The sequence below is a fragment of the Akebia trifoliata genome, chromosome 10 (assembly GCF_017979445.1).
Source record: "Akebia trifoliata isolate Shusen 1 chromosome 10, ASM1797944v1, whole genome shotgun sequence".
Classification (NCBI taxonomy): Eukaryota; Viridiplantae; Streptophyta; class Magnoliopsida; order Ranunculales; family Lardizabalaceae; genus Akebia; species Akebia trifoliata.
In genome coordinates this window covers 7598622-7611054 of record NC_141384.1, presented here as the reverse complement: position 1 = coordinate 7611054, position 12433 = coordinate 7598622, and the positions used below count along the sequence as shown (strand labels likewise).

The following is a 12433-nucleotide window of genomic DNA, read 5'->3' as shown; positions in this document are numbered from 1 at the left end:
AATTTCATTGAAAATCTCATATCTAAAAAAACGAAACAACTTCTTTTGAGTTTGATCCAAGGTTTTGAAAATGGGCGTCACCTAACCTAAAATTAAAATTCAAATTCAAAAGTGAAAAATAATGTGTGTTTTTTTTTTAAAATTCTTATTTTTTTTGAAATTTATAGAAAATTTTCCTCTACAACTTTAAAGCATTGGATCATGTTTTTGAATGCCACAAGATGATCCCAAGGACCATTACTAAGGTGAAATCCTTAATAACTTAGTAAGCATAGACGGACTCATATTAAAATTAGAGAGGTTTTATTTCTACACAAACTTTTACTTAGAGCACCCCAATCCATATACCAATTAAGAATTAACACACATTATGGATTGCTTTAAACAAAGGTTGGTGTGGCAATAGAATCTCTCTAAACTTATTCGTATAAAACATTTATCAATATTTTAAAATTAAACATGTTTATTTATTATTTTATGGAAAAATATTAGAAATAGCTAGAAGAATGAATTTTTATAATTCTTGAAATTTTCCTATTTTTTAAAAAAACTTTCCGAAATTTATTTTAATTAGACCGAATCAAACCCTATGAATAATTGCCTAATCCAAACTTATTTACCATGATTATGATACATTGATACACCAAATCATATTCTCATGAATGAATAAGATTAAGATTTATAGAATCCTTTGACTTAGTCCTTGTCTTTGTAATTAAGAACATGATTTAGTATATCTAGTACACTTAATTTATGATTTAATATATATAAAACTATTCGAATTCGAAATCTGAAAATTTCGAATAATATCCGATTTTTCGAATTTGAATTGGATTTGAATTTTCGACTATCCATTGACACCCCTAGGTAATTTATGGTCATGGCCATCTCACCAATTCATGAAAAAGAGAATTTAAATAACCGTGGCAACACACATTTGAAAAAATTTACCAAATCACAATATTATTTTATTTTATTTTGGTGGTATTATTTAATTTTTTTAAACAGTATGTATTTTAGATTAAAATACCCTAAATATCCCTACCCTTTTTTAATACCAATTCTATCCCCATATAACCTTTTAAGTTTTATTTTAACCTTTAAATTATGAGTTGTGCTGGAGTGACACAGGAATTACTGTGATTCTCACAATTCTGACGTGGAGATGCATACATAATCGTAGATGGTTTTTACTCGTATCGTGAGGAAACACATCTATGATTATTTGCACATCCCACATCAGACTTGTGAGAATCGCACTAAATACCCTGTGTCATTCCAGCATTTTCCTTAAATTATTAATTATTAATATTGAAAAAGAGAAATACTAAACGGACTTCCTAATAACACTGCCCCCCAACTGCATTGACGTAGTGGTGTGTACAGAGGAAAATAGATGGTTCTATACACAAACATAGAAAGTGTTGTAGGATGTTAGTGTAGCAAGTCTCTTTAAAAGAGAAACTTATTTACCTAAATCACTTTTTACCAATTTTGTAAATAATTTGGAATGTGCGCTGTCATGATAAATAAATATAATATGATATGATACCATGATTTGGTAACTCAGGCTTATTATGATGAATCCAGATAATCTTACTATCCCACCTGGCAAACTCAATCGATCATCTTGACGTGACAAGTTTGGGAATCGTAGATCTGCACTCCTTGATATTCATGAACCATGTGAAAACTGGAAAATTCGACAGTAAAAATTGATGGGACAAGACTCACAAATTTTAGAAACTGAATTTTGATAGTCTAGGATCGTCGAAATTCTTGATGTTCCCAGATTTGACAGTTTAGAGCTATCGAATTTCTCCCCTCTTTCATTAATTTGACAGTTTCGACTCATTGAAAAAAAAGATTGACAATGAAAAATTTGACCCCTTGATCCATTGAATTTTATGAAATTCGATGGCTCAAGGCAGTCAAATTTGGGCCTTTTTCACATTGTGACGACTGTCTTCCCCCATAAAAATGTGTATCTCGAGGGAATCGTGTATCTCAAGGAGCACAGATCTATGATTCCCAAACTTGTCACGTACTCAGATTATAACGACCCTATTGTGATACATCCTACTGACGACTATTCTTTACCAGTTAAGGAAGAAATAATGATGCTGACATGAGCAAAAGAAAGCATCCCTAGGCTTTTGTGAAACCCTTTATTCTTGTCTTCATTGAAACCTTTAGTATAAAGGTAGAAAGCTCACGAGACATATCAAGAAGCCTACCTTTTTTATTTATTTTTTATTTTTTTGACTTTATTGTTTTCTTTAAAGCTTTCGGCTCTTAAAAATATTTGTTTTAATTATTTCATTTTTGATTAACACATAATAGGTAGTTTACTTAGCTTTTGCTAGAGGAAATTTGATTTAATTTGCAATCTTCCATTCCCAAATAGTCTGAATTTTTTTATGGATCTTCGATGGACCATTGATCGGTGGACTTCATATTAGTTAGTTGGGTTCGATTTCTTGAATTAAGGTCTTGGTGGGTACTATTCATCAAATGCATAATTAGGGTAAACGAAACTCTAATCGGGATATTTGAAGTAAAGGCAAATATGTAATAATTATCAAATATGGTAGAACTCTCTCATCTCTTATTTTAGGATGTTGACATATCCCAAACACATAAATCTTATGTTTTTCAATTTTTTTCCCATCAAATACATGAATATAGATCTTGAATGGAAATTTTCTATTCCAATGGTAAGCTAATAATTGATTAATATTTAAGGAAAGTAGCCTTAGAAAATTTAAAATTTTAAGGGTTTGTTACGAAATCTATAAGGATTAGGGGTCTTATAAAAATAGCTTACCTCCTTATTTTTGAAGAAATTTATATTAGTGTTAATTACTCCTTTTGTAAGTCATGCGTCTTCCGAGACCCAGGAACTTATAAGGAGAGAGACAAGTTATAATGAGTGTTCAATGTGGACTAAACTCAACACGCCTCCACACATGTGGGCTGGGCTGGGTCAAAGCACGTGGAGGTATGAATTGAGTGACGTGGAGGAGAGAAAGATCTGCTTTGATACCATGATAAATTTGGAGTCCAACTCAAAATCAATTGGCTATGAGTGGAGAGGTCCATGAGCTTATAAGGAGAGAGACACGGCAATTAACGTTCGATGTGGGACTAAACTCAACAACTACACCCGCATCACTATCCCACTGCCACCCCCACACACATGAATGGTGTCTAAGCAATAAACTAAGTGAACTTATATTGCAACACCATTTTGTTTCTTACATACCAAAATAATAAGTTAATACATATGGTGTCTAATAGCAATTAATCACTCTATTTTTAGTGACCACTCCTTTTCTTCTCTTGATATCTATAGAAGCTCTTGATAAGCTCTACTCAAGTGATAAAAGCTCTTTGAACTTTAATGGGATTAGTTGTGTGAGAATGATCAAGGAAGAAATCAAATGTTGGTTGTCCTTGGATTGCTTTAATGCTCCCTTTATTTGTGTGTTTATATCTTTATTTGGTTTTACATATAATATTTCATGAATTGGTGTGTTGCAAAAAAAGTTGGTGTGGTATTATATGTTCTTTAAATTAAATTAATAATTCATGTTTTTATATGGAATTTCTTTCTTTATTTTTATTTTTATTTTTATATGAAAAGTAGATTCTTAATGTGTCTCCATCTCAAGCAATCTTTATTTACATTTTTCAAAGGTCAGATTTCTTTCCAACCAGAAAAACTCAAGAGACTTGTTGATCCATCTTTCTCCCTCAATATATATATATATATATACAAGCTCACATCAATAACAGACATATCTCTCTCAACCTCCTCCCAAGAACATGGAAGTACCACCCATGAATCCTTCCACCAATTCTGGTGAAACAAACATCGATGTCCAATTTCATGATCAACGACACGTTTCATTTCCGGATCAATCTAATGAATCAAATTCAATTAACGTTCCGTTGCTTCTACGCCCATGCTATGCAAGATCAAAATCATCGATTTACGATGAACTTCGAAAATTTCGAATTAGCCTTAAATGGTGTGCACTTGATCACTCTTCTTGTATTGGAACATTTTTATCCTACGTTGTTTTTATTGTCCTCACCATCGTTATTCCCATCATAAGCTCATTATTGATTAGTTTCCCCTCCGAGGACCCAATTTCCCTCAACAAGTTGGTACAATTGCCCGAATCTGGCCTAACTATTATTGGATTTTTCACATTATGTCGCTTCTTTCAACAATATGGTCTCCGTCAGCTTCTACTTCTAGATCAACTTCGAGATGATTCGATTTATGTAAGGCAGGGGTACGCTCGTGAGCTCGAAAAGGCCTTTCGATACCTTGCATACATCCTCTTACCTTCGTTCTTCGTCCAGCTTGCACATAAAATACTATTCTTTTCAAAGGTGAAAGTATTGATACCATATGTCCCTGATGGTGTTCCATCCAATTCGATTGTGTTTGTGGCAGTTTTGGCATCATGGGTTTATCGGACGGGGGTGTTTTTGTTAGTATGTGTGTTGTTTCGATTAACTTGTGAATTGCAGATACTGAGGTTTGAAGGGTTTAAGAAATTGTTTGAAGGGTGTGGGTCAGATGTTGGTGTCATATTCAGGGAACATATGAGGATAAGAAAGCAATTATCAGTTACAAGTCATAGGTATCGGTTCTTTATCATCATGTGTTTGGTTACTGTCACTGTTAGTCAGTTGGGAGCCTTGATGTTGGTCCTGACATCAAAATCAAAGAAGAGTTTCTTCAATTCAGGTGATCTTGTGGTAAGTACAAAACATAAAAAAAAATCTAGTTTTGATTTAAGTTTATTATTTAATTTTTTTCATTTATTTTTAGTCATTTTATAAGAACATAGATGCCCATGGTTCTGGGATCACCGAATTCCAATTCATAGGGCACAATTTTGGGGCATATATGACCTTATATATATTATTTTAGTTTTGAAGGTGGATGTAAGCATAATAGAGAAATGTTTCGAGTTGGGAAAATCATTTCTAGGGCGGTGGGAAACATTTTTTCCATGACAGGGTGGAAAATTGTTGTAGCAAGGAAATTGAATTTTATTGAAAATGCTCAATCATACACCTACAAATCTCATTTTCCAAGAGAAATCATTTTCTCACCCAAGCAAACACCAAAACTTGTCAATGCCAATTGGGTAGGTGTGTTTTTGGCTGTAAGAAGTCTCCTTTTCCCAAGAAGTTGGGATTTGCTAAACAAATTTTGTTCCTCCATTTAATTCTATCTAGAGCTATATCTTCTATTTAATTCATATGTGTGTTTGCTTTCTATATTTTATAATTACACCCTATTAGTTAATAATCAATCCAATTCCATTCCTCTCATTTGGCCTATCATACATGTAGCATGCTATTAAGGGATGATATTTGTGAAAAATCTGAAGCAACTAAGAGAATAAAATCACACATTGAACACAAGGATTACGTGGTTAGACAGTGTGTCTACGTCCATGGATCAGATCAAAATCCAATCGTATTATTAGGGCGGAGCCAGGATTTTCTTGTCGTGAGGGAAAACTATGGTTAATTGTATAATTGAAGAATTTGAAGATGAATGGTTTTAAGGAGAAATTCATTAGTCTTTTTGTTAGAAGTTGAAGAAAATGATATTTAGGTCGTTTCCAATTAGCATATGAGAAGGCCCGGTCAAGAGGCAATGTCATCAACAAAAAATTGAAAGGGGGGCCCGGTTGTTCATAAAATCTTGAATCTTGACTTGACTATCCAATCGTGACGATTTTACTTTTAATTAAGTTGGTCACTATTTATAACCTATTAGGAAGTTCCCTATTAATTTTGCTTGTTGAAGCCCAAACCCAAATATGAATACAAGACATCCTACACCACAAGATTGATCATAATATATATGATCCAATTGAAGAGACTTCCTAGAGCCAAAAATACACCCTAATCGAATGAATAATAGTAAATCCAATCCGTTGAATTTGTTTAGAAAACTATAGGTTATAATTAGTGACCAACTTAATTAAAAGTGAAATCGTCGAGATTGGATAGTCAAGTTAAGACTCAAGATTTTATGAACTTTAATGTTAGTACCTGTATTATACCAAACCATCAATTCCTCGAGTGTCCAAGCAAAGCAATATAGAAGTGATATTAACTCTTGTTGTTGTAGGTGTGTTCAGCTGTTCAGTTAAGTGGTTTCTTCTTGTGTCTTCTTGGGGCTGCAAGAATCACTCATAGAGCTCAGGGAATTGTGTCCATTGCTACAAGATGGCATATGCTTGTTACATCTGCATCCAACACCCAATTCGACCAATGCTCCGAAAAAGACATAATGCCCGTGGCCAATGCCAACCCTGAGTCGAATTGTGTCTCTGATTTCGAGTCATCAAATACTTCCATCTCAATTCCTTCAAAGGATACATTTCAAACCGGACAAGCTTTGGGTGAGTTCATCTTCATGTTTTTATTTTATTTTTATATACATAAATTGAAGACCATGTTTTTAATTTTTATTACTGTTAATAGTTTCATTAATGATAGGAAAGTCCTTTATTTTTTGGTAATTTTGATATAGTCCTCCAAGTTTTATGCATTTTTGAGATAGCCCTGACTTCTCAAACTGATGACATACCTCCCTATAAATAGACTTTGATTTTGAAGAGTTCAATATCTATGCAGGGTTGAGATTAAGTTCAAGGATTAGGAACTATAAATAACTCAATGAGAAGAAAATAAATAATTTTTTTTATCTTAGAGGACTTTTCCAAACAAATCAAGGGTAGCCAATTAAATCGAAGTGTTTAGAAGACCACATTCAAGGGGTATGTCATTAGTTTGAAAACCAGGAGGGCAAAGTGAGATAATGGTTTCTGTCTTTTTTCTTTTTCTTTTTTTTTAATAAAAAAAAAGCCTACTAAGGATATTTTGTTCTGTTAAGATTTAAGATCTTGTTAATTAAAATAGTTATATTTACCTTGGATATAGAGGTAAGATACAACGGTATTTTCATAATTTTGAAGAAAAAAAAATTACGGTAGATTTGAAAAATAACATCCACCCTTCTCATTATAATAGTAAAGATCGACGTAAATATCACATGATATATCAAATTGTTATTAATCTTTAACATTGTTCTTTGGATTTTTCATCATGCAGTGACCTATTTGCAACACAACAATGGAGGAATCACACTGTTTGGCTTCGCGCTTGATCGAGGATTGTTGCATACGCTCTTCGCATTTGAGTTTTCTCTGGTGATGTGGATTTTAAGCAAAGTTATTGTTCTTTCTTAAGCAAAATCATTTACAGACCCTCCTTTGGAGCATATGGATTTCTAAGATTGAATCCTAATGGGTTTTAAGTTGTATAGGGTTTTCTTTGTTATACCTCAATTTTTTTTTTCATTTACATTTATGTTTTGTATTATTGAATTATAATTAATAATAATGATTGTACCTTTACTTTAATTCCTTCCCACTAGAATATTGGATAAGGAAAATATTAATTCGAATTAATCAGAGTCAATCTAATTGATTAACCAAACCAGAAAAATAATAGAGTAGTCCGAATTTGAAGAATCTATAGAAATATATTCAGTAGAACAATAATAAGTTGCAAGTATGTTGATCTTCGTAGAGAATGTCCAAAATAGAAATAGAGATGTAATAATGCCCCGAGGCACATGTTGTGCACGTTGACCTAAAGGAAATAATCGCTTTGCACGAGTACTTTAGGGTTGCTTGACTTTCCTCCTAGGATTCAACGGGTAGATCTTCGATTATAGGCACAATAATGAAGATGCCAGAACTCTCAGATGTACTCCAGTGATAGACCAAACAATAGAACAAAAGAAATTAGATGTAGAAAGTGAATTTTTGTTGTATTGAAAAAATACAAACCTGGCTTAAATTGAGATTAGAAAACAGAAGAGATTTGTTCTCTCTTAACCACTTACCCATTAACTCCGAAAGACTACCTCAACGAGTACCAAAACAATGACATGTGTGAGATCTGTTAAACTCACAACAGATATGTGGTAAAAGAAGAATAAGTCAAAGAAAAGAGAAAAGGAGTTCGATAAAATAGTTAAAAGAAAGTTTTAGCAAAAAAATATAGGAAATGCTCAAGGCCCACAGCCCTGGGCTCAATGAGCCCAATTGGGTCCATGGCTTGCAGCTGACCTGACCCGACTCGAGTACACGTGTGCGTGTGACATTTTGGAGACTTTTGAATGCTTTTAACAAGAATATTACTCAACATTACTTATGAAGAGATACTTACTCTTGTTATTTCCTGATGAGGACCTAAAATAAGAATGGTTTTAAAAAATCAACTACACCATGATAAAGCAAAAAATAACTTACAAGAAAGGGGATAAAGTAAAAAATCTTTCGAGTACCATCAAAAGTGTCGAAATTTTAGGAAGTAGTTAAGATGTTTATTTTTTGAAATTAGTATTTTAAATTTTAAATCTTAGTTAGATAGTTTTTTTTTTTCTGCTGTAATTAGTTATTCCTTTTTTTATAGCAAATTTAGTTCCAGAATTGGTACTACTATTTTGCTATAAATCTATGTATTTTTTTTTAAAAGTAGAATAATTATTTCTTCTTCTTAAAAGTTACATGATATCAGAGCCTTATGCTCTCGATCTGATTTTCCATGGCGAAGACGGTGATGATCGGCGCGACGAAAAATCCTACTGCCTCGACAGATTCCTTCGAGATCACCCAATCAATAACGTCAACATCATCTGGCGAATCTCTCTCTAGATTTCTAACATGCAACTCACAGTTCACAAACTCGATGGAAAAAATTATCTCAAATGGGTGCAATCTGTGAAATTGGCGATCGATGGAAGGGGTAAATTAGGGCATCTAACATGCGAAGTAACACAACCTGCAACGACTGACCCATACTTGAAAAAATGGCGATCTGAAAATTCTCTTGTCAATGAATGGCTCATCAATTTAGTAAAACTAACAATTGGGAAGCCCTACTTGTTCCTATCAATAGCCAAAGAAGTTGGGAGGTCGTGCGAGATTGTTATTCTGATTTGGAGAATTCATAATAAATTTTCGATTTGAAGACACAATTCTAGTAGTCAAAGTAAGGTGATCGTGAAGTTACCATTTATTACAACAAAATGGTCACTTTATGATAGGAATTGGATCAACGTTACGATAATGATTGGGAAAATCCCAATGATTGTGCTCGTTACAAAAAGATGGAAGAAAATGATCGTGTATATATGTTACTTGCTGGTCTAAATCGCGATTTCGATGAGGTTAGAGGAAAAATTCTTGGCTGAAAACTTTTGCCCTCAATCCGTAAGGTGTTTTCTAAAGTTCGCCGTGAGGAGTCCCGACGAAGGATAATGTTGCGAAATCCAAAGCCAAGTCTAAACAATGAACCAAAGGATTCAACTCTCGTATCTAGAGGATTGGATTCCGAAGGTGACAAAAAGAAGAAGCTGTGGTGCAAACATTGTAGAAAGCCATGGCAAACGAAGGATACCTGCTGGAAACTTCACGGTAAATCACCAAACTGGAAGAAAAAGAATAGTGGAGAAGGAAGTGCATTCCAGGCTGCAACTGAGTATTCTTAAGAGCATCAAGTCAATTCAGAAATGATTATGTTCACAAAGGAGCAATTAGAGCACTTATACAAACTGTTTCAATCTCCAAAATTATATGTAACTCTTTCTTTCTCTTTAGCTTAGAAAGGTAACTCTTTTATTTCAGCATTCTTAGTGTTTTCTCAAATTCTATAAATCCTCGGATCATTGATTCTGGAGCGACTGATCACATGATTGGTTGCTCAAATTTTTTTTTCCTCTTATAGTCCTTGTGTAGGCAATAAAAAGGTCAAAGTTGCAGATGGTTCTTTTTTTGTCATAACTAGAATCGGATCTGTTCAACTCTTTTCTTCCTTAATTCTTCATAATGTTCTTCATGTTTTGAACATTTCTTGTAATTTATTGTCTATTAGTAAAATCACCCTTGATCACAAATGTCATGTTAATTTTTTCTATCATTTTGTGAGTTTCAGGATTTGAGTTCGGGGCAGTACTAGGGAGTGTGCTGGACTCTACTTTTTTTAAGATGGACCCAACTCGAGTAGACTAAACATTAGTACTTGTTTTAATTCTGTTTCTGATTCCAGAGATAATGAAATAATTTTATGGCATTATAGATTAGGCCATCAAAGTTTTAAATATTTAAAGTATTTGTTTTTTACTCTTTTCAGATATAAGAGTTCATCTTTTTTTGAATATGAGATTTGTCAGCTTACTAAACACCATCATAATTCTTTTTCTCCACAACCTTACAAAGCTTCTAAGCCATTTACAATGATCCATAGTGATGTTTGAGGACCTTGTTGGGTGTTTATAAATTCTGAAAAAAAGATGGTTTGTCACATTTATTGATGATCATACACGGTTAACTTGGATTTATTTAATAAGGGAAAAATCTGATGTAAAAGTAGTTTTTAAAATTTTTTACACCACGGTGCAAAATCAATTCTATGAAACAATTCAAATATTTAGGAGTGATAATGGTAAAGAATACTTTAAAAAAATTTGGGGAATTTTTTCTTAGAAACATGGATTGTTCATCAAAGCTCTTGCAATGATACTCCTCAATAAAACAGAATCGCTGAAAGGAAAAAAAAAATACCTATTAGAAGTAGCTCGGGCATTGCTTTTTACAACTAAGGTACCTAAATATCTTTGGGGTGAGGCTATTCTCACTGCAACCTCTCTTATAAATCAAATGTCTAGTAAGGTTTTAAACTTTGAAATTTCATTACATTTTTTTCATAAGTTTTATCCTAATAATAGGCTCTCATCAAATTTGCCTTTAAAGATATTTGGTAGGCGTTTGGATAGGACTCCTTGGCTACTTCTGACTCTTGCGGGGAGTTAGAAGTTGTTTGGATGCATTTGGATGAACAACTCCTTTGAAGGGTTACTCCGCGCAAGAGCAAGAAATTACTCTTTGTGAAGAAGTCGAGAAAACCTATTTCTCAAAACTCATCTTGCGGGGAGTCAAAATCTAACGATTCGTTTTACCAAAATACCCTTAACTCTATTAATTTTCTATGAAAATATTCCTAATTCATTTGCCCTTAAATCAAACGAAAGAAACCTTTATTAATATTATTATTTTTTTTAAATTTTGAGTATAATGGATTTAAACACATTATATTAATATTTAATATTTAAAATATTATATTAATATTTATTATATTATATTATATTAATATTTATGGTTAAACACATTATATTAATATTTAATATTTAAAATATTATATTATATTATATTAATATTTATAATTAAAATGTAAAAATAATATAATTTGAAGGCATATTATGACACTAAAAGACAGTCTGTCAATTTTTTTATTTAATTTTGAGTATAATGGATTTAAACACATTATATTAATATTTAATATTTAAAATATTATATTATATTATATTATATTAATATTTATTATATTATATTATATTAATATTTATAGTTAAAATGTCAAAAACAGTATAGTTTGAAGGCATATTATGACATCAAAAGTAGTCTGTCAATTTTTTTTTTAAATTTTGAGTATAATGGATTTAAACATATTATATTAATATTTAATATTTAAAATCTTATATTATATTATATTAATATTAATATTTATTGTATTATATTAATATTTATAGTTAAAATGTCAAAAACAGTATAGTTTGAAGGCATATTATGACATTAAAAGACAAAAAACAGTAACTGGTATAATATAAGGGTATTCTGGTCTTTTTTCTAGAAGTCATGAGAAATCAATATGGTTCCTAAACAGACTTGCAGCACAAAAGTACTTCTACCAGTACTTCACAGAGTTGATTGCCAAATGCCCTTTCTACATAGAATTACTTTTTCAACTCCTCCACATAGTACTTCAACTCCTGTTCTTTGGAACAGTAGTTTTACTCCTGGTATCTAAATAGGCCTTGGGTGCCCTGTTTTTCTTCACATTCATGATCATAACCGAAGAAAACTTGAACTCCGAGCTCGAAAATGTGTTTTTGTTGAATATGCCTCTAATCAAACAGGATATAGATGTTTTGACCTGGTTATTAAAATTTTTTTGTCACCAAGGATGTAACTTTTTTTTTAACAAAATTCATTTTTTAGTACTCATCTTCAGGGGGGAGAAAAAATGAAGATTCCAATGTATATTTCTAACTTGAAGATGCGTCAATTAATCATTCCCTAGCACCCATAGCCGAAGTTAACCAGCCTCCTGTACCCTTAGCCGAAGTTGAAAATCCAAACATTATTGTGCCAAATTTTTGTGAATTAGGTTTTTTAAATAATGAAAATATAAGTCCATCCTTAATGTCATCACATGAAAGTCATGAATTCAATGAATCAAACATGGAGAAAACATGCACCAA

General features: G+C 32.3%; 1 protein-coding gene across 1 annotated transcript; it reads left to right on the top strand.

The window, feature by feature from the left end:
- Positions 1–3774: 3774 nt before the first annotated feature.
- On the top strand, positions 3775–7448 carry LOC147393033 (uncharacterized). The gene is made up of 3 exons (XM_086456341.1): positions 3775–4776; positions 6170–6443; positions 7156–7448. Exons 1-3 carry the CDS (start codon positions 3829–3831, stop codon positions 7290–7292), a joined length of 1359 nt encoding a protein of 452 aa, XP_086312467.1. The 5' UTR covers positions 3775–3828; the 3' UTR covers positions 7293–7448.
- The last annotated feature ends 4985 nt before the right edge of the window (positions 7449–12433 follow it).